We start from the raw sequence: 24,416 nt of genomic DNA, 5'->3' as shown, positions 1-24,416 counted from the left end.
TTAATCCTTTTTATTTTCTTGTTTCTTTAATTCTTGTTTATGTAAAGCACTTTGAATTACCATTGTGTATGAAATGTGCTATATAAATAAACTTGCCTTGCCTTTATGAGAATGGCTTGGACTTTGCTCTTGATTGGTTGAGAAGCAACAGCTTGTTTTTGGAAGGATTTTGAAAGCAACTGAACCACTAGTACTACTGGACCCTTCTTGGCTCACGGTTTACAGTGGCAAAGTTTTGTTACATACGTTTAGTTCAGCTAATCAATCCTCAATACTTGATTTTGATGCAGCTAGCTCATTTTCTCTGGTAAGTGCATTCACAGCATAAACATGTTATCAAGAACTGACGACAGATGGATGGTGAATGAAATGTTAATAGATTCAAATTCTTTACCCCATGTCTGGGCACCATTACAGAGACGGCAAAGTGAAAACATCAACTGCTAAAATGATTAAATGTCACAGTTAAAAGTCAAAGTAAAGACAAAACCTGTAGAGAAAACAAAAGCCAACATAATAACAATATCTCGCTATATTTTGGTGCTTGGCATCTTGCACCACTGTAGCATGTGTTATTCCACACAACGCCTCCTCCTTTTCCTCCTGACAGTAGCGTGCCTCCACCTCCTTGTCTTTCTCCCCGCGTGCCATCCTTTACATTACTCCTGGCTAGTACTCCTGCCAAGACTAATGATTGCACATGGACGATTTTTCACACCCATGGATTTGTTAGCAGTTCTGGCCAAAGCATAAATATACAGTAAGTTCATCATATTAGCATTTCACGCTGTGTTTCTTGCACCTTTTGGAATGTCATTGTAACCACAGCAATATTGTAAGAAAACTCACGGACAGCTTCAGTAACACCGGCGTAAACTGTTCCCTCATATGAGTGCCGGCCAATGCATATTTTTACACGTTGTGATGAAAGCACTAAATTATGCGGTGCCAAGTGTAACCTGACTAATACATTTATGCATATAGAGCACAAAAAGGATGAAAGACCTTTAATCAGTGGCATAAAAAGTCTGAAATTGTTTATTTGCATGCAATAGTTATTTAAATCCATCCATGTAATGGTGAATGTACTTTCATAAATTATAGAATAAAAAGCACCTTTTGTCAACAAAAATCTGTGAATTTGAGATGCACACTGTTGCACCTCAGAACAAGCAGCCCCCTGTGCAGTTAGGTACATTTAATAAATAAGCACAACACAAAAACAAAAACAAGGCAAAGCTAAAGGTGGGGAACAACACCAACAAATCAAACTACAGCAGGGGACATTTTATACAAGGGATAATAGAATAACAATGGGGCATGGGCCAGCCCACACAGAATCTGTGCATGCAGAAATTCACAAAATTCTGCAGAGTTTTAGAACATCATTGAGTCTATTTATTTACTTGTGTAAATGTATAGTTAAGTTTTTAAATTAATTTCAGTAATATTATTGTCTAATATGACAATTTTCACATAATTCATTGTAAAGTCATATTTTCTGTCTTTTAGTAGATATGTGATAAGAGAGACTTGCTTTGTTTACCAAATAAGCGGATGTAATTGGACTTGCATTTTAAACATTAAATAAAAGTTTTTTAATTCTAAATATTACATTTTTAGTTACGATACTTCCAAAATCATTCTCCATTAATCTGCAGATTTTTTTTTTTTAAATTATGTTCAGAAATAGCAAAAAATATCCACAGATTCTGTCTGGCCCTAGGCATGGGTAATCTAAACCATGTAAACAATGACAGGGAGTGGCACCAGTAACACTAGGGGTCCGTTCTTCGTACCTCGCTTAAATGATCTAAGATGATTTTGCCGATCCTGGATCTTTTAATCTTGATAACTGATCTCTGGCTAATTTGGTTCTTCAAACAAGTTTGTGAATTAGATTAGAATGTCTGGATAAACTGATCTGAGATCGCTGCGTGTGTTGTGAAGGACAGATCTATCGATCCTGGAAATCATGATCAGCAATGCAACGATTGGCTGACGAAACAGCAGCGTAATGACATCATCTGATTAATATTCAATTATCCATGTGAGCAAAATTACATCAAATTAGCAGTCGACGGTTTGTTAAATATGACACGCAATAACTTTCCACATATGTTGTGAACTGCAGGCTTTACACTTTCATGTGTCAAGAGTATTTATCATGTATTTCAATGCATATCAATGTATTTAGTTCTACATTTAGAACATATTTTCTTTATTACAGTAGCCGTTTTTTTAATCGCTGTATGGAATAACTGGATGTTTACAAAAGCATTTTGATATTGGTAAAGGTGTCTGCAACTTTTGTGAAGCATAATCACTGGCATATTTATTGTCAAAACATGTTCATGACTGCATTAATGTATTATTTCTTTTTTTTTTTAAAAGTCACATATTCTGCATTTCTATTATCATATACGCAAATTGTACTAAAGCAATCTAAAAAGTTCATATCATTAAATTTTCTCTTTGTACTTTCATTTCGAGGGTGCATATTGCATAATTTTTGTTAATTTTACTTTATTTATTTTTTTAATAACTATAACTTTATATATATATAGTTAATTTTTTAAACTATTTTCCCAAGTGTATATAACTACTACTGTAAGAAAATATCATAATTTGGTACTTTCTCTATTATCTTTGCTTGAACTGACCCAATCTAATCCTGTTAATATGAATTGAACCTGCTTCCGATCAGGTTTGAGCTAGCAGAACTGTTGCTATGACAACAACTCTTAGATCAGCTTTGAAGAACGAAACGATCCTGGATCATGTCAAATCGTCAATATCCAAATCCAGCTTACTGAGTAATCCACGTACGAAGAACGGACCTTAGAATATGGACAAGGCAAAAAACAAAACAAAACACAAGACCGGCAATGTGACAAACGCAAACTTACATGTTATGGCTTATCTTGCCCATTCATTGATATTTGTACATACTATTTCATGAATCTGTATTTTGCTAAATACATTTCAAGAGTTCACAGACGCTATTAGCAGTTTTGGCATGCTGTCCCGGGAGAAAACAATGAACTCTGAGATAACTGAGCCCAGGGCTCCCCCTGGTCAATTAGCATGTAAGGGGGTCTGAGATCCGGTAGGTCTCAAAAACTCCCCCTCGCAAAAGAAGGGAAAAGAGGAGATGGGGTGGAAGGAGAGATTCTTCCAAAACAAATATAAGGCAGTATGGTGAAATCTGTCTATCTATTGTAGGCTTGAATCAATCTGATTATATTATTGCTGATTATGGGCTATGCAATTTCATCTATACATTTAAACTAACAAACAACTGAATATGAGCAAAATAGCTCAATATGTACACTAAAAACAAAACGGACTTAAAGGGCATTATTTTTTTCATTTACGATAAGTCTTTTCTGCAGAATGTGACTGTAAAATTTCAGCTCAAAACACCCATTAGATTATTTATTATATCATTCAGAAAACATGAACAGAATACATTGTTGTTGTTTTTGTTGCCTGTGCCTTGAATGCTAGTTCTCCCTGCCCAACCTTCCCACATGCCTGTCAAAGTGTCTCCATCTTTGGCTGCATCAGATAAACAGCACAGTGACATACATGAAGCAAGCAGATCTTACTTAACGTTTGTTAGAAATATTACAGTAAAAACTTTCCCAATGATTATCAAAAACAAATATCTAAAGCTTCAATAGTGCAAACATACACAGTAGTTGTTTGTATGATGACTCTTTTTGCATACCACATGCGCTGAACTGCGCTAAAAATGACTTCTATGTCATGTTGAGGTGAGCCTCAAAATGGGAGGGATTTGAATCCCATTTAACTTCAGGAAAAAAAAAAAACAGATATTTATTGTCTTTAAATCTCCCCAATATGACCGTGGACATACTATACCCACACACAGTTCTATCCAAACAGCTTACAAAAGATGAGTTTCATCATAAGTTCCCTTTAATTTGTTGACATATTTAATTCTCTGAACATTTCCACAAGCAGTTTTTTTAGTAATTACTTTTATTAACAAAATTAACACATGCTGTAGAGTCCCAGCAGATATACCTGATGATGGTAGTCTGCTGTACCTAGACTTACAGTATGCAAATCATGTTCATTATCTATTTTATGGCTGTGTTTGCTCCGTTACCTCATTAACATCTATTGAACTGCATGTTAAAACAACACTGGCAGGCCATGTAAAGAAGCATTGCTATCTGCAGAGTTCATTTTCAGTTAATGTCCTCAATGATTCTGTTGTAAATCTTGCATCTATCATTCCCTCCGTCCAACAATACATTTCTAAAACAAATCAATAGTCTTGATTTATCAGTTTAAAATTGATCTGAAATGGAAATGATCACTCCCATGCGCCGTTGAGAATTTGTCGTCAACAGGTTAAGTGGCTTTGCATAATAAATTGCAAGGCTTAGCAGACATGACCAATTGATTAGCAAATTAAGAGGTGTTCGCTTGTGTGCGCAGACAACGGCTGGTTTGGCCCCTAGCAATAGCTGTCGAAGATTTTGACTGATTGTTATTATTAGTGAATTTCAGTCACGCAGCACGATTTATCAGCACTGCTGTAGCATCCTGCTGACAGGACCTCTTCCTCTCCAGAAACACAGCGCTCGCGGTGAATCTGACTCACCCTGTCTCTCCCTCCTGCAGGGCATCACGTGACCGACTCTACGCTACTGCCAGATTACTTCTGCTCCACTCCCAAATCTATGCCACAATGTTTGCCATCTAAAAAGGTACTTTAATGTTTAGCGCGAACAGCCAATTACAGATGTAAAGTCATAAATGAGACTGATGAGCATTGGGCTGCGTTACGTCTAACTCTTAAATTTGACATTTCATGCCGGGGGTTTAATTATATAAGAATCTGAGGCAATCCTTTCACCACAGAGAATCCCCACTAAGCGCCCAATACCCCATTGATTGAAATGATAATTGTCTGTTTGCAGAAAGAGCCCAGGTGCAGTGACATTCTGCTGGTTTACCATGAGCATCAGAATTGCCCAATCAAGGCAGAGCTCCAGCTGACAGACCTGGTGAGGAAATTACTAACACTTGAGCAACAGATGGCTTTGGCCTCCACACAGTCTGAGTGGCCATCATGGATGCTCCATTTGGGAGGCTTTTGGAAGATTTTTTTATTTCTATTCCGCCAGCACTGGCTTTCTAATTCAGACTGTAGTTACAGTTTCATCAGCGAAGGGCTACGGTAATTTGATAACATGTCTGGTCTGTCATCATTTACTCACCCTCATGTCATTCCAAACTCATAAAACCTTTGTTCCTCTTTAAATGAAGATTGTGACTCTTCAGATATGCAGATTTAACCACATGTTGAAGCGTTGAGAGTAAATGTGTATGCTATTTATTATCTAAAGCTATAATTATTTGCTATTTTAACACTTGTACTATCAGAGTTATATATAGCAGTCATTCAGACCTTTAATATACGACTTTAATACATTTACAGGTTGACAAATGTGTCGGTGTGCATTTGATGCTTCTGTTAAGATTTTAAAAGTAAGCTTTGGCTATCTGTCCTTATATTTTATGAGGTCATTAGGGCAGAAGGTAGCTCAGCCGTTTTCACTGTTGCTTCACAGCAGGAAGGTCGCTGGTTTGAGTCCCGGCTGGGCCAGTTGGCAATTCTATGTGAAATTTTTTCAGGTTGCCTGAGCTAATGTGCATGCACACTCAAAAGGAACGAGATCACAACACCAACCTGTTTATGGCTGTGTTACACAATATCATCCTCTGAATGATGATCATCTGATAGCGTTGATCTTCTGAAGTAATCCACAACTTGGTCTTGATGGCAAATCTCCACCAGAAATGAAAGTAACTCGTCATGTGCGTTTGACATGACAAACTGCACTTCGCTTTTGTTTCATACAGATTGCAAAAGCAGAAAACTTTTGTTTGTAGGAGTAGTGGGTTTTTGTAAAAGTTTCAAGCATTATGTGGAACTATTTTTTTTTTTATTTCTGTGAAGCAAGTATTTGTTGAGATTCCAGTGTGTTTGTTAATCACATAAACTGTCATAAAAAAACAAACGCCTGGGCTGAGCTTTTCCCCCAGAGTTCCTCCGGCCCACAACTGACGTCAAAAAAATATCGAGATTGAACCCCTAAAACATTTCATTTTTAATCACGATCATTGTTGTGCAGTCACATATAACCACTTGTGGTTTTGACCCCCACCTACTGGACATTTAAAATACTGTATTTTATGTTTGGGTTACTTTCGATTTCTCTCAGCATGCAGTCGAGAGTAACACACATGCAGATTATGTCTGCGGCTGATTTAAACTTAAATAATATGTCCGTAAGTGCTCTATTTTTACTAAAGCTGTATTTTTTAAAAATATTTAAGGGTCATTTGATTTATAATAATGTAATGTGTTGTACAAACACAACCCCATGACTAACACATTATGATGGGGTGTAAATATGATCATTTTGCTATATATATATATAAATGCATAGAATATTGAGTAGAACAATTGCCAGTAAAGTCACTCAGTCGGCTTTCCGCTGTTCTTATGCTATCTGTTAAACTATTGGTTAAGCAAATATTGAGACAGACTAATAATAATTAGTTTGCATATATATAAATTGTAGTATTTTCATTTAAACTACTCCTTCAATATGTACAACAAGAAACAAAAAGAAGGAGCTTTGACTGTATATACTCTGGGGAAGAATGTCTGACTGCATCAATTACATCAGGTTTCCACTTGTTTGTTGTGCTTGAATGTTAAAGCGGACTTCCTGTGAATTGTCAGTCATTCATATTGCCCCCCACCAATTTGAGTTTGAGACCCCTGGTCTATAACAATTGATGAATGGCTCCTGTGCTAGTAGGCAGGGTTTCATTCGCCAAATTGACCACACTTTTTCCTATTCAAAGCTATTCGAGGGACATGACTTGTGTATTCTATAGTCTTTGGTAAAACATATGCTGGAACAGTTGGTGGTTCATTCTGCTGTGATGACCTCTGCAATAGATAATAAGCTGAAGGAAAATAAATGAATGAACGAACGAATGAATGAATGAATGAACATATTTGTAATATAGCCTAGACCCCTTGCAATGGTGTGTACTTCAATTTGTCCAGCAAGTGGGAGAGCAAAGCTTTCACTACAGTGAAAATGTTGTTTTTTGAAAGACATGTCTGAAGTAAAGTTATGTTTTTGGTATCAGAAAGTTGTGTTTTTTTTTTGCAGCAAGTTGCCAAGCAACAGAAGCACACATGTTTTGGACACAAAAATGCATGAGGTCAATTTGAGGCCTTCTAGTACAGGAGCCAATAAACGATTGATTTTGACTCAAGATTCTACAGGGGAGGGGATCAGACCAGACATGAGTTTCTAGAGATTTTGTGTGATTTGAACATTTAGAAATGAAACTAAAGAGACGGTTGTTATTTAATTTTATTGGTAATTCCAAATATTTAAAGTAATCGTAAGCTTGGCAAACAATTATGGAGAATTTGATGCTTCAGACAGAATGCCTGAGCTGTTCGAAAGGTGTTTCAAAGATGGCCATCGAGCGAAATTACTTTCCTTAAAGAGACTTTGAACAAACTGTACTTAGTACTTGTGATTTTCATAACATAATTTTGTAGGGAAATACACACACATTTAGGACAATTCAGGATACAGAAGTTATACAGGTTCTATTTTAACCAACATCTGATTTAGCCCATGCAATATAAATAATTATAAGTTTGTCTCTTAGAAACATTTGACAGTAGCTTATAGAGTAGCAGGAGTATGAGTTGGGATGTATACATTTTCACGAACAGAAACGTGCTGTTATGACTGAAACAGTATACAATTCAGAGCCTGGCGTATTTTTCTCTCTTAGTTCATTTGGGCAATGGGCATACAGTTTGTGAACATGGTAATCAACAATCAGTCTGAGATTACCTGAATGAGATGGTCTCAGCCTACTTGAAATGGCCTCTAGAGTGGTTTACGTGTTTAAAAAGCAATCCAACTCAATGGACCATGCAGAATTTATCACATATGTTGATCTATTACATTGCATGAAAACAACGATGCTTGTGTTTCTAAACACATCTCAAATTAGATTGAGTTAGCCTCTTACACACACAGAGAGAGAGAGAGAGAGAGAGAAAGAAAGAAAGAAAGAAATCAATGATTATTGTTCAAAATGTTAAAACAATATGACAACTTAGATTGTTACAATAAACACTTACTCTAGAGATGCTATGTCATACACCTAAGCAATTGGCTGTTCATTCCACTGTAGCATCCCCTGATAAATCAGGGACTAAGCCGAAGGATAGCAAGTTAATGAGAGCAGAGCTGCTGTCAATACATTGTGATATATACTATATATATATATATATATATATATATATATATATATGTGTGTATATATATATATATATATATATATATATATATATATATATATATATATATATATATATATATATATATATATATATATTAGGGATGTAACGGTATCAGAATTTCACGGTATGGTAATACCTCGATATGAATGGCACGGTACGGTATTTATTGAATCATTTACAGGAAAAACAAAACTAATGAAAATACTCAAAAAAAAAAAAAAGTGCCAAAAGTGTCAATGACATACACATTAGCCATCTATCTGTAAGCTTTGAAACAGGAACTTAAATTTTTCAATTTTAATTACAAAATATTATTAAACCACGTAAAAAAAGTTTCAATTAAGTATTGTTGAAAACTCATCACATTAAACATTTAATCACCCACTTAGATAGAGATGGGTTTTAAGGAAAATTATCATATAAATATAATCTGGTAAAAGCTGGTATCTCTGGGCATTTACAATGTCCCCTGCAACAGAAAAAAACCCTCTCATTTGGGACTGAGGTTTCTGGGACAGAGATATGACTTGGCCCAGGATGACAGCAGTGGGTAACGTTGTGCATTGTCTTTCCCCCACTTGTGAGGGCAAGCCATGAGTGAGATGGAGATCTCTTTGCGGTACAAGTCAATGTCTGCATTAATCCTAACAGTGTGCTGTGTTTCTGCTAGCCCCATGACTGTTATTAGTCGAATTTCCCAACTTGTATTTCACCACAGTCTGGCAGTGCCTGCATACCGTTTTTTTTTTTTTTTTTTTGTTACCTTTTCTCTTTACTTGTATCTTTTTAGAGAGAAACCGAAATGCTTCCACACATCCGATTTAAAACCCGCTTTAGGTTCGATCATTTCCAGCTCTTTTTCATCCCCGCTACTAGCAGCATACTCCATTTCCGTATTACTGGATCTGTAGCAACAACAGACCGCAAAGGATTATGGCCACGCCTGGGCTGATGGGAATTTTAGTTTTCGCTACCTCCTGTTCGCTTCATTCGTCTGAACAAATTTTATCAGAAGACCTATAGTTTTATCAAGTCATGCGACTACGGAAATATTGAAAAAATTGCTATTATATATATATATATATATATATATATATATATATATATATATATATATATATATATATATATATATATATAAATATATATTAGCGCTGTCAAAATTAGTACGTTAAGGCATGCAATTAATTTTAAGTAATTAACAGGTTAAAAAAAATTTGCGCAGTTGCTGTTTTTTTTACTTCCTGCAGGGGTGGACGTGTGTTTAACATGTAAGAAATGTGATAAAGGCCAATGAAGCTCTTTTTGAAGGCAAGTTTCAGTATAAAATAATTAGTTGCATCACCAGGCTCTCCAAAGTTTCATGTAATTTCGGGTGTTTAATTTTTAACTTTCGACTTCTGTTGTAAGTTGATACCGCATGGCGAACAGAAAGAAAATCCTCTGCATTTCGTGACTCTGTGTTCCTTTAAGGTAAGGTTTCTTTTAAGGCTACACGGTAGAATTTTAATAAGAGTATTATCTTAATCATATTAAAAATCGGAGTATTGGTGTCTTATGTGAATGTACTCAGAACGTCTCTGGTGAAGTCGCGAGCTGTCAAAAGACAGGGCAGGGCATTACTCTGCCTTTCAGCATGAGCCCTCCAAGTTTAGCGTGTTTCCTCATTAAACGCAACGAAAGCGTATGCTTCGCGTTGTTGTGTCAGAATCCTTGTGAAATACAGTAATACTTTAGGATGCTTTATTTAAGCAAATTTGATGAATGTGATCATGCGTGTTGAATCTGAGGGGAGTCGTTCCAGTATGGAAGGCCGTTGGGGCCAAAACGTCTGCAGCGCGTTGTGTGTGTGTGTGTCAGGCCCATTGAGGAATGTCAGGGGTGGAGTGAGCGACGTATCTGAGTAGGGACGTGTGCGTGCAAGACGTACCTGAAGGACGGTGGGGGTGAGTTGCGCGCGACATAGGCTACCTGAAGAGCTAGGAGGGATGCGGGGGACAGGGGTGTGCAATGTATTTAATGACCGGTTTGCGAGAAATTATCATTCATCTGTGGGCATTTGGGAGTCTCTGTGCACTTGCGGGATACTCCTAGTCTTAGCAACTGGATGAATGTAAAGGAGGATTAAGCAAAATTGTTTCTACTCTATAACTAATGTCCTCAACTCACAGCAATAAAACTTTACAATGAGTGCAACAGTTTGTCTTCTATAGTTTATTATTATAATTTTTCATTTTCCATATCTGCTATTCCTGTATTTTGGCATTTTTTTGCATTCCACTTAGAATCCAACATGGAAATCAATGTTTTCTTTATTGGCATTGATTGTTTTGAAATTTAAATGTCATTAACATGCTTGTGTTTTAATTTCTGTAATAAATATGGCTGTCAAGCCAGGATCTTGATGGTTTATTGTGGGTATGTTGTTAACATGAAGAAATCTGTGTTACAAGTTAAACAAAAATTCTATTAAACAATTATATTTTGAAGTTAAATAGTTTTTGTCTTGCGTTTACATTAAGTTTACATTTGAATAGGCAAAATTACAAGTTTCAGTATTTTAAATGCGATTAATTGCGATTAATTTTTTAAAAAAAAGGTACGATTAATTAGTTAATTTTTTAATCGATTGACAGCACTAATATATATATATATATATATATATATATATATATATATATATATATATATATACAATGTATTGACAGCAGCTCTGCACTCGTTAACTTGCTATCCTTCAGCTTAGTAAAAATGTATATCATAAAAATGTATTCTTCAGCTTAGTAAAACATAAAAAATGTTGTAGACATGTACAAATTGTAGCACTTTGGATTGTTGTTTCAAACAACGCAACTTATTTAGTGGGGTAAATAAGTATTCAACACGTCACCATTTTTCTCAAGATGCTGTTGACTTGAAATTTTCACCAGATGTTGGTAACAATCAAATAAATTTATATATGCAAAGAAAAAAAAAATCATTAGTTTACAAATAAAGTTATGTGTAATAAAATTAATTGACACAGAAAAAGTATTGGACACATGAAGAAAGCAAGTTGTAGAAAAGCAGTAAAAGCCCAGACAGCAGCTGAAATCTCTCCAAAGTAATTCAGCAACCCTCTGCCCTTTGTCATTGTAAATTTAATATTCCTGCTTCAGTCCAACATCTACATTAACAGGAAGATGAAGATTAAACCAGGGTGGACATTTCAGCAAGACAGTGATCCAGAACACAACCAAGGAAAGTTCCAGATACTTTCAGAGAAAGAAAATCAAGCTGTAGAACGGCCGAGTCGACCACATACACACACATACCTACACACACACACACACACACATACAAAGGCATGCACAGTAGCGTATGCGCACGTCTGAGCTCCAGGCAGTCAGGGTGCTTTGAGGATAGAACCCCAGGTGGAAGCTGGGCACACCAGACTGTTCATCAAGGTTCTACCACTGGATCTAATCTCTCTGTATTTGTTAAACATGATATTTAATTCATCTTGTTGTCTATATCTAAAAACATATTCCCTGACTTTGGTCTTTTGAATCTAATACTTGTAGTAATGTGTTTTGGCTGAGTGCAAAGATAAGTTAATACAGTATATTAATTAATGTATCCATGTATACTGATTCTGAACATTTGACTGATTGCTTGCATTTATTCCCTATAATGTATTAACTTATTGTACGTTATATTTTTATAATGGTCATTTATGATTATTAAAACTGATATATTGCAAAAGAGAGGGAATTTTTTTTTTTCAATGAAAATGAAAGGAGGCAGTTATGCAGGCTGTTTTGTTATAATTATGCATACAGTGAAGAAGACGGTCATATAAATATGTAGCTACACGATGCCTCAACGTTAATTAAAAAAAATAAAATAGGCAGTTCCTTATATCTTGCTTTCATTTTACTGTTAAGAAAGTGAAACAAAGTAGCCTGCAGGGTGATGTAAATGACCTTATAAAGTACATTGTTCACTGTGAAGATTTCTCCTCGAGAGTTTGTTTTCCATATCAAACGTGTGAAGTCTGAACTTACAAGGAGTGGATGCAAGACTAAACTTTGTGTAGGCTACTTAATTATGAGAAAAAAAAACCAATCCGCCTTCGTTTTCAAATGTCTTCATTTCCCCTCATCCAGACTAACATCGAACAGCAGTGTTTTAGAAAGAAAAAGGCCTCTTCAGCGTTTTCAAAAAGCTTCGTTTTCTGTGCTTGAAAACTTAGGCATAGTGTGGATGGATAGCAAAACAGTAGCAAAACTTGTGTATTTTAAAACTAAAACAAATTAGTGTAAAGGGAGCCTACATTTTTGGTGATTGCAGACTTTAGCAAAGTGTGAAAAATTTTATTGTTTCTTTGGGTTTTGTCTATCCAAACTGATCTTTATTTTGTATTCTTGCGTTCCAAAGCTTGTTTGTATTTCTCTAAAACCATTTGAGAGTTTTCTTGGCTGTGTTTTGTATCATTGTCTTGCTGAAATGTCCACTCTGGTTTCATCTTCATCTTCTTGCTAATGCAGACTTTTTATTGAAGTCAAGCATTTTGTAAATATTCATTTACAAAAGGGCAGAGGGTTGCTGAATAACTACTGAGAGATTTCAGCTGCTGTCTGGGCTTCACTGCATTTCTACACCTCGCTTTCTTCATGTATTCAATCCTTTTTTTTTTGGTTTAATTTCATTTTATTACACAACGCAATTTGTAAACTAATTAGATGTTTTTTTTTTTTTTTTCCATAAATGTATGTCTGGTTGTGACCAGCATTTTAAGTCAGCAGCAGCTTTAGAAAATATATTTTTGAGAAAATGGTGGTTTAATACTTATTTTTCCTATTGTTCTTATTCTTATTGGCCTGAATCAGCAAAAAAAAAAAAAAGTCACAAAAATATAAATTATCAAATAAATCACAAAGAAATGTTGAGACACGGTTTTTTCATTATCACAGCCCTACGTCAGCGTCTTGGTGAATAACCCTTTAGTATTATAAAAAAATAAGCTGAAATACTGCAACACTTTAGACATGTCAGCAATATACAAAGACAAACCGTTGCTCGTTCACAGAAGACAGTGAACATATATTATGTATTTCCCTGAAACTACTGAAAATTGTGTGGACGAGATGAGAGGATGGCAGAATCATTTTACTCTCGTAATCTGATATATTTCTGAGTGACACAAGGTACTCAACAGGAGAAAAAAAATAGAGCGGAACTGTCTGCAATTGATTGAATCATGAAAAGTGGGCTTACTTACCAGAATGGAGCCAGGTGGTTGGAGCGGATGGTTTGAAAAGGATTGGTGATGTCAGCTGAAAGGATCATCATTTCAGAGGTGAAGTAAGTACAAGGACTATTTTTTTTTTCTTTAGAATAATGTACACTGACCGATCATGCTCGAGAGGAGCTGGAAAGCAGATTAAAATAAATGGGATCAGGTTGCTGTTTTTATGGACACTGCAGGAAGTATAATAATGGAGACTTTTAATTTGAATTTAAAAATAGGAAATGCAGGTGGACTTTCGGGATGAATGGAGAAAGGTTGTTTAGTAAAAGACCTAAAAGGCAGACTTTGTTAAAACAAATTGACAATGCGGCCATACCTGTAGCTTTTCCCATAAAACATAAAACAGTATTTAGTCATGTGTGTGGAATGTGACCGATTTTGGCTTTAGGATTTATGTTGTTGTTGTTGTTGTTTTAATAGCCTATTCAAGGTCTAAACATTTCATAGTATCACATTTGTGGCTAGTTTTGAAGCTTGAGCTTATCTGTGGCATTCTGGGGAGTTAATTGCTTGTCATTTGTGTGACATTTACAGTGTGCTGCACTCTGTTCTACCCAAGGTGCAATAAAAATGTAATGTTTAAAGTTGTACTGTAGGCATAATCTGTGCCCTTGTGTTGTAGGGTAATGCGAGCTGTGTGTAATGTAAGTGATTAAATCAAGCATCTCTCTTAGTGGTCGATCAATCCTCTCTCATTTGCCCAGCCTTGAATCTGATGCTAATGGCTATTTTTGTCGGATAATGTCCACCGCTGTTTCTTTATAGTGCGGGGCTGATGGTTTGTTCCATCTATTGATGCACATGCTCTCAGCACTCTTTTTGTAGATACAGGTACTTTGTGGCAGGGGAAAAAAAAGAGTGGCATCGATACAGTATATCAAAATGGTTTGATGTGTTTTTGTGAATGACCTTTCTTTGTATGATGCAACATATTCATAACCCATTTTTCCCATCTGTTTTAATAAATAGTTTCATGCTTGTATTTTCCCTTTTTTTATTTCTAGAAAACCACATTTGGATATTCTGAAGTTAAACAGGTCAGTAAGTGAAACTATGATGCTTTTTGTGGAGTTGTTAAATGATCCTCTGCTGAGATTTTGAGAAATTTAAAAGACACATGATGCAAAATCAATTTTTGGAAGCTGTTTGGGGAAGAGGGGTCTGGATGCAGACCTGGTGCAGATCCAATCTGAGCAGCTAGCAATGTTTTTTAATGCGCTCACCTAATCACACCCTCACAGGGATGTCACTAGCTCCATTGAGTGCATTGTGTCTGACATTGCATTGCTGAGGGACGCAATCTCAGCTTGCATCATAAAGGCTGCATCCAGATACTATTGGTTTGGACAGAACTTGGCTTATGTATAGTGTGTCCACGTTGGAATTGCATTTACATAAACACTACAAGTCTTTTTTTTTTAATTTCCAGACTTTAAAATAAGATCCAAATCCCAGGGAGTTTGAGGCCCACTGCAATGTGGCAAAGAATTGTGGTTTTCCTCATTCACCGATTTGATTGGCAGCCGCAATAAATAATCTGATAGGTATTTTGAGCTGAAACTTTGCAAACACATTCTGGAGACACTACAGACCCATGCATCTTGTAAAAAAGGTAAAATATGAGCCATTTTAATGTGTTTTATTTAAGTTGAGTTCATCAAAGGCTATATCCTCACATTCATGGGTATTTTTGTAAACGGAGCATTTTCTCGTGTGTCCACACAAAGTAAAAAAAAAAGGTTAATCCACATGAAAACACAAAAACTATGAAAAGCATACCAAAGCAACAGGCAGTATTATATTCATAACTGTAATGTTGGTCAAACAGAAGCCTCTAAAACAGTGGTCCTCAACCACTGGGCTGTGGACCGGTACCAGTCTGTGGATCAATTGTTACTGGGCCTTACAAGAAATCATTAATTATTTTCTGTTTTATTTATTATCTGAGTCTGAACGATATTTTATTTTGTAAAATCTTTTATTTTAAAAATGGCCACATTCTCTCGGTTACATATCGGTCACTTGAGCACCTACATTTAACCCACAGGCAGCAAAATGAGTATGAAACAGAGGTCTTTGAAAAGTTTCTTTGCTAAGGAGAAAAGGTCAAGTGAAGAACCCACAAACAGCCAAGTATTGGATCCACAACACATTTGCCAACAAATCAGATGAATCCACCATGTCTGTGCAAGAAGATTAACTGTTGGAGATCCCAAATGACAGCAGCCTTTTAGAGGCTGTAAGCATATCACGTCTTTTCTAGAGTTCACACAAGTTTCTTGTTTAGAATGGAGGTGTGGGCAGCTTGCGTGCACAAGTGGTGTGACGCGCTCGTGCCTTCCAGACGCATTCAGTTGAATGAATTTGCAAGCCACGTGACAAGAATTGACTGATCAGCTTCAGCTTGTATGGAATATACACATTTTGGGTACCGGTCTGTGGAACAATTGGTACCGGGCCACATAAGAAATCATAAATTATTTCTGTAGAAAATATTCACCCTGCGACTTGGTTTCTTCCACTTACCCCCGGCATCTCACGTGAAATGGACTATGCCAAAATCCACCACGAAGCGGGAAGAGCGTAGTGGTTGTTGATAGTTTAAAGTTATAAAACAGGTATTATAGAGTCCAAATCAGCAGAGCATTTAAGGATTGTGCATTTAACGTTATGTGTGCGTGCATCCCTAAGTAAGAAATCATTGCAATATGTATCTATATGGAGTTTCACATAATCATACTCATTAGGGTTGTAACATGCCAATGCATACATTTAATTCGGCTATACTGTTGTATTATTGTTAATATGTGCATCAGTTGAAATGTTTGGCACAGATGTTATGTATTTGATGCATATAAACCTTGATTGAAACATAATCAGACCGCGATAGTGCAACTAGTGCATGTGCCTTGAGTTGTTCATGATTAATCTGGATGCACGAGCGCAGCAGCTATGTTCTTGTGTAGACCCAGACCCCCACGCCCCCCGGCCCACACCGGTCCGTTGAAAAATTGACAACCGTTGACCGGTCCACAGTGATAAAAAGGTTGGGGACCACTGTTGTAAACTATATTATAAAATCTGACATCACATGAAGGAAATTAATGTGCAGAGAAGCCAAAAACTGCAGTTTCAGCAGGTATATACACAAACCCCAGCTTTTTTTTTAACCTTTACCCTGACAGGAGTTTTCAATAAGTTTTGGTTTTTGTGACTCAATACTGGGTTTCTTTGTGCATGAAAAGCCAAACTGAATAGAGTTTTAAAAATACCAATGTTTGTGGACAGGGCCTAAGGCTGTGACTGAAGTCAGTAGTTTTGTGTTTTCCTTCAGTGATTCTGCTTGTTACAGTGGCATTTTGAAACTTCAATTCAACAGATAAAAAAAAAAAAAATGTGAACACTTTTATTCCCCTGTGACTGTCAATGTGTGAAGAAAAACCACCAAAAATAGCTAAAATATGCTCAGTTGTGTTTAGTACAGTCTCTTGTTGATCATTTTCAAAGCATAATGGTAATTGTTGAAATAAATGTCTTTTCTGTTGCTGCATATTTCTTCTATCCGGTAGCTTCTAACTAAAATTAGATAAACACACTCGGTGAACACAGCACACAAATAATGTAATAGTTTGCACTGGTTCACCTGCTTGTGTGGAGTTGGAATTATGTCAGCAGAGATTCTCCATGGTATTGCACATGCCTTTGTTTTCAATCCAGAGCACAATCCCATCAGATGCGACGGCTGATGTGAGAGCTCAGAGAATTGTGGTCATAGTCATATGGTCAGGGATTAAAGTATGTGTACAGCTTAAGGTTAAGGTGGGCCACACGTGGGAGCGAAGAAAAGGCTGCATGCGTGAATTTGTGAGAACTCCAAGGGCACTAAAGCGGGTAATCCCTCTGTGGTTTCTTTGCTGCTTCTCAGAACCAAGTAAAATCTTTCAATCTTTCAAGGAGTCATTGGGAATTTTCATGTTCTCCCAGATGGAGGTGGGGTAGTGCAGCCTGGCAATCACAATATAGCCAACTTACACCAGCAGCTCTGGGGGATATTGTGCACATCTGCTGTTCAGCATAGCTTGCCTTTGCCCTGAGCGTCCTTCACTGCATGCTTTGATAGTGGCTCATGTAAAATGCGGAGGTTGCCCGGTATGAAAGATGCAGCTTTGAAGAGGTGGAGGAACCTACTCTAGTACCTACTGTAGTGCGATTACAACGAGGTCAGACCTATCTTGATGGGTCAGGGAGGTTGTCCAAACGCATAAACCGATGGCTTTGTAGGCTGTTCTGAAGTCATGTGTTCCTCAGCAGACTCAGCCTTTTAGACAAGGTTATTTTGTCAGTCGTTGCGTAGGATGATAAAAAGCCTGTCCTCACTTAAAGCGAACCGCAGGCTCTGCCAGCAATTCTTGCCCCCATTATTATGAGAGATTCCTCTGAGATAGAATGAAATCTTTCGTTATTGACCTTTTCAGTCTCCGAATGTTCTGTAATGCTGGCTGTGTTATGATGTTTTCTTGAAGGCGCTTCAGATGCTCTCTGGCTCTGCTGAGATGTTGGGGGTCAGGACAGAAAGCCACGTTATCTTCTCCAAGGCTGTAATTTATGTGCCTTTGTCCTTAGCAATATATAACCCTCATTTACTGACATGTTGTTTAGAGAGAGTTTGAACATCCAAGCTTGGTGAAAGATAATGTCTGCTAATTTATTGTGCTTGTTATCAAAATTTTGATTCGAGTGACACACTGGGTCAGTAGCAAATAGATGAGTCATTTGTAAAAATGAATTTCATTAAAACAGTTGATTTCTTAGAAATGTTCTCTTGGCATTCATGCTGGTTTTAGATGTGTGTGTTTTCAAATAAATTCATCTATATAAATTACTCTTCTATATCCTATTGACCCAGTCTGCCACTCTGATCAGAAATTTTGATAAGCACAGTTATTTATTAAATAGTTTTCTGACCATAATATATGTACTGTAAACATAGTAATATGATTCAAACTTCAAGGGAAGGAGGAGGCAGGAAATGGGCAGTGTTAATCCCTTACAATGTACCCCTATACACATTTCTGGAGTGTGGCAAATACGTCCTAGGAGGGACCCGACGGGTTCGAGTGTGTTCAGGCTTAATTTCTTATCATATTAGACGGGGCCAGGCTTGCGTTTGCGCAGTAAATGAATAGTCATGTGATGGATTTCGATTAGCGTGAGTAATTAATCAAATTGTTTGTTAGAACATTAAAATACATCCCTGCAAATGTGAAACAAACAATAATGGAAAAGTCAAAAAGAGCAAATTTTGACTGCAGTCGGGCAAGCTGCTTGTTCAAAAAGAATTCATTCTAGCCTCCAAGGTATTTCGGTGTTCGCTTATACACTGTGTATTATGAAAGAGCGCTAAACAGCAATGTACGGCAAGCTGACAGGGAAGATGACAAGGTCACTCGCTACATTGAAACCGCTGTCATGAAAAATGAAATGGATGTTCTTGGCTGGTGAAAGATGAATAAACAACCCTACCCAAAACATGCTAAATTAGCCAGAACAGTATGCATCCTGGCTAGTAGCAGCAGCCAGAAAGGGTGTTCAGTGCTGCTCACTAAGCGCAGAACTGCGCTAAAGCCATCCACAGTGGATTCAATAATGTTCCTGAAACAAAAACACGTAGCCTAATCTTGGTGAGTAAGGGATATTCAAATTATAATTAAATATTAGTTAAACCATAAAATCATGATGTAGACAGAATAGGCCTAATATAGGCTAATGTTGGCATTATTATTTTTTATTTTCAGCTTCACCGTCACTTTAATGCCAGATTGTGAAGAGAAGTGGCGATACAAATCCCACAAAGCCTTTATCTTATTTTCGTTATTGCCAAATACTCGTCATAAGTATGTACCTGGGCCTATTTAGAGTCCTGAGATTTTACGATGTTCCAGAGGACTTATTTTATTTCTTTGTTCCAACTTCCATAGCCTACGTTTGTCATGAATAAATTATGTTAAAACAGATATAAACAACTCATTCATGAAAAAAGGCAAAAGAGCTGTGTGCATGTGCACATTTGAATAATGTCAGGCTATTGACCTTATTCTAAAATGCGGAAGTGCGCCTGTTTTCGCGATTGTCTTAGAACTTCCGATTCAGTCGCCTATGGGAGAAATGACGAGAAATAATAAACGGCAGAAAATGGCCAAACTAGTTGCTCAACAAACAAATGTTTGCATGACTACACAGACCAATTAGCATAATATTATAAGAAAATATTAAATTGCAACATCAAGCAGCGTAACGAGCAGTTGTTAACGTCAAAAAATGAATGGAAGTGAATGTGACCGGAAGTCGCGAGACAAAAAGATTCAAATGGCAGCGCCCACTAGTCAGCTGAGAATAAGGTGAATAAAGGGCTTTGGGCTTTTAAAAAGCTGTCAATCAAAATGTACTTGTCAGACTTTTATGACCTGATTACAGCTCTACCAGGAGGTACTATTTTGCAGTTTTGGTTTTCGTCAATACACCAGAGGTCACTGTGTATGCTTTTTTTAAGATCTCAAATTTCTCTAGCGAGTGCCATTCACACCTGCTGTTCTCGCAAAAATCCACTAGAGGCTGCTCTGTACTGACTGACTGACCAATCGACTAACCCACCTTTCTCCTTCCCTAATCTCAACCAAACTTTTAAAAAGCAATCCTGAAAAATTAAAGCCCTCGTCTTATTTTTACCACATTTTCAGATTTTACCACATTCTCACCCTGTTCTTTACTTGTTTATTTTATTTTTTGGCTTCTGTTTTTGTCTTACCTGCTTTCAGGAACCATTCTTCACTGAACACAAACTCCGTTGTTGTGGTCTACTCCTCTCTGCATCTCAAGTCCACAGACATACATGGCGAACTACTGGACAAACAAGGAAAGCCGTTCATAAGCGGTCAGCTGGTAAGCTCGAAAACGAACGGCGTCATACCGCTTAGTAGCGTTCGTTTTAAAGATTGCAGTCTGGTCTCTAAAATAAATTTTGACAAGTGTCTTACATATATATTCAGGTTATAAGCATGTGTAAGTAATACAAAACATTCACATTTCTTTTGCTAACTCAAGTCCGTTATTTAATATGTAGAATGCATGGAAAGCGGCAGCATAGAGAGACAATGCACACGCTGGTAAAGATTGTGGCCGGTTACAAGTGTTTGAAGGATTAATAGGGATTTGTATGTAGCTAAATTGTTGATGGTTTCAAACAGCATTTCCCATTGTTTGCATCCTTACATCCTTGCTACAAAATACCATTAAAACTAGAATTTATGGATGTAAGATATCAATTTTAATAAATAAAAGTACTTACAGGTTGTGGCTTACAATCCTCACCATCCACAAGGTTCTTTTTTGTATCGTTGGAACTGTTTCTTTTTTGAGGAGAAGCTGTTGGCCGAATCCAGCACTGGAATGGGAGATATTCGGGAAACTCTCTTTTGTAAAATGCGTTGCACAGGAACAATATCTTTTTTTTTTTTTTTTACAATTCTCTGGAACATAATTAAAAATAAATTGTAACCACTTCTTTCTTTGTGTCATGTCCCTTGGAAGCCCAAGTACAGAAGCAGAACAAGCTCTGTGAAAACAGCAGCATTTGGATGGCATTTTACCTTTCTCTACTTCTAATGTTACAATGTCTCTGTGACTATGCCCCTATGCATTTCCTGGGGTGTAAAGCGAAGTGTTTATGACAAAAAACCAAACTTTGTTTACTGCAGGCTTTGCTATGCTAACTCTATAAAATGTAATGTCTCCATTTGCATTGAACTTTGAGTGTCTTACTTTCAAAGATGTTGTTTATGTCCACACAGCTACGTTACACACACACACAAAAAATAATAATAATATGATATCGTAGTGAACCAACATTTAAATATTAATTTAATTTAATCACTTTAATTCATCAAATGAGCTATAATCCATAATAAATTAATAGTAAAAATTTTTTGTGTACATTCACTTTTAGGAAGGTGTATATGTCGTAACAAACCCTTGTTATGGATTTTTGAAAATTACTTTCCTTGCAGTGTGTAACTAAGCTCTAAGTGAATAAAAACTTCCAGCTGAGGATTAAATCTAAAGGTGCACCATGTTTAAAACTATTGATACAAAAGGAAAGAGTCGACTCTGAATCGAATTAATGATTCATTTTTGTGTTCGAATCTTTTGTCTGCTTATATCGATGTTGATATGAGACTTCATTAAATATGAAGTTCTGGATCTGGTAAAAAGTTAATGCAATCAATAGGACTGATCATGATGCAAATTTGCCGATCATTGAGAGATGGTCAGAGATGCAGCTGTGGGAAATAAAGGATTGAAGTTTATTTTTACAATAATACCACAGTATAGCCAACCTTGTGCTGTGTTTGTTCCTCTCAGTTTTTCCTGATGATTAATACAAAAATCCACCCTGCAACACGGGATTCGCCAGCCATTTGTATTAAAGAAAAGAATCCACAAAGACTATTCATGTATAGGACTTTATCAGACTTTGAATAGTTTTCAGTAGTTAGCAAAATATGTATTTAATTGTGTTGTAACTTGTAATCGCTCCATGCATTTTGTAATCACTTATCTATTACAGATCAGTGCTTGTAATGTGAAGTTGCATAATACCTTGCCCTTTGTCATTGCTATGGGTAACATCAGCTGTTCTTATATGCACTTGGCTCGATCAATTTTCAAAATAGTTAAACTTTTGCCACTGTGTGGATTATTACAGAATTTGTGTCGTATTACTTGTGTGTTTGGGTGTTATTACTTGGGGTTAGGGTTAAGAATAGAGCAATACGCTGGTGTTTAACTCCATTGCATTAATGCATTCTCTGCATTGGGCTCTCATGTTCTGTACCCTGGCTACTTCTTAGCCATGGTGGGTCTTTCTTTCTGTCTTGTGCTAAACTCAGTAGACCAGTCACAGCAGACTGGGCCATCAGACCAATCAGCATAGAATAGCGTCATGCAAAGGAGGGTTTAAGAGCAAAAGAATCATTGAACAAATCATATGTGAGTCATTGGGATTCATTCATTCATTTTCTTTTAAGCTTAGTCCCTTTATTAATTCAGGTACGCCACAGCAGAATGAACCGCCAACTTATCCAGCACAAGTTTTTTTTACGCAGCGGATGCCCTTCCAGCTGCAACCCATCTCTGGGAAACATCCATACACACTCACACTCATACACTACGGACAATTTAGCCCACTTAATTCACCTGTACCATATGTCTTTGGACTGGGGGAAACCGGAGCACCCAGAGGAAACCCACTTGAACGCGGGGAGAACATGCAAACTCCACACAATCGCCATCCAACCCAGCCGAGCCTCGAACCAGCAACCTTCTTTTGTAAGGCGACAGCACTACCTACTGCGCCACTGCATCAGAGAGTCCTTGGGATAATTATGTAAAAGATAAATGCATATTATTAGGCAATGTAGTGTTGCTTAAGATCTGCAAAACCAAAATATGACCTTTTATAATGCATAATAGGGGCTCTTTAATCTGTCATCACTCCTTTACTTTTCCACCAATCCTCCATATTATTTGAGACAAGTGTATATGTTTATGGTAACATGTTAAACCAGAGGGCATGCAAATACACTGAATAAAATCGTTTAGAGATATTACAATATTGCAATTACATTTCACAAATAATTGAATTACAAATCTCACTGTGAATTAAAAATTTAGAAGCAAACATTTGCACATCATCTTATAAAGCATTACCCAATGATGGAAAACCTTACATTACAGTCTAAACATATATAATAAATACAATCAATAAATAAAGGGGTCATATGTTAGATTTTTATGAGTTCCTTTTTTGTTAAATATGTCATGCAGTTGTTTATGTAAAGATCTTCTGTTACAAAGGTCAAAGTCACCTACAAAAACACAGTATGCACAAAAGTACATTTTTGCTCAGACTCAAACAAACAAAAAAAAAAAAAAAATGGACATGCTATAAGAAATGATCTGTGGGGTGTTTTAAGCTGAAACTTTATAGACACATTCTGCATTGCATAAAATGCATATTTGTCCAAACAAGCATCAAACTGTATTTCCCTTTTAGTTAAAACTGAAATGCATTTTCAAATGAGACCACTGTACTTGTTCAAACTGGACCTTAACAAGTGACTGTAGCAGCAGTCCTGCATTTTTGCGCTGAATGCAGACCAGTTAATGCCTGTTACTGCACCAATTATTTTATACAATGCAAGCCATGTTAAATAGTGAGGCTCACAACATAATGACCCTGGCAATAATCACATCATTCCAGTCCTTAGTCCAGCTGAGAATGAAATTGCTTGCACCTCCAAATCACTCATTACTGAATGTACACTTTTCTTGCCTTATGGGGGTGCAAGGTCGGACATCTTGGTAAATGAACTATGTAAAAAAAAAAGCTTTTGAAAATGGTTTGCTTGCTCAAAACCCTGCACATCTGTCAAGGTTAGCACATTTAAACAGATCATTCGATTAAAGCATAAATAAACTACAAAACGAGTGAATCTTCACAAAAACACATGTGGAGCTTCAGTATAAGCGCTTCATGTTAAATCTCCCATCTCTTAATTTAAAAGATATAAATGAACAAAAGCAACATTTATCCAATCGCATAGCTGTCAAGTTTTACTCAGCAGCGTAAAATATTAATTTAAAACCTGATTATTGTATGAGACTAATAAT

At 36.7% G+C, this 24,416-nt stretch overlaps 1 protein-coding gene across 20 annotated transcripts in view; it reads left to right on the top strand.

Annotated features, from left to right (window-relative positions):
• LOC147837115 (uncharacterized) overlaps positions 1–24,416 on the top strand; it is a 533,045-nt gene that overhangs the window by 175,422 nt on the left and 333,207 nt on the right. For 6 of the 20 annotated variants that reach the window (XR_015478579.1, XR_015478591.1, XR_015478582.1 and 3 more), the window contains exon 2: positions 20,504–20,627. The exons of 12 other annotated variants lie outside the window; for them this stretch is intronic. Coding sequence is in view for 2 of the 8 variants with exons in the window: in XM_087240969.1 (XP_087097095.1) it covers positions 13,707–13,741; positions 14,693–14,725; positions 20,504–20,627 (192 nt within the window). In the remaining 6 variants the exon portion in view is untranslated. Of the gene's footprint in view, positions 1–13,575; positions 13,742–14,692; positions 14,726–20,503; positions 20,628–24,416 lie in introns of those variants that run through there. 2 more of the 20 variants (XM_087240969.1, XM_087240970.1) reach the window with 1 other exon arrangement.

This window comes from Danio rerio, chromosome 2 (assembly GCF_052040795.2).
Source record: "Danio rerio strain M-AB ecotype USA chromosome 2, GRCz13ab, whole genome shotgun sequence".
Classification (NCBI taxonomy): Eukaryota; Metazoa; Chordata; class Actinopteri; order Cypriniformes; family Danionidae; genus Danio; species Danio rerio.
Note: the sequence above shows the minus strand (reverse complement) of the source record. Positions and strands in the feature narration are given on the sequence as shown.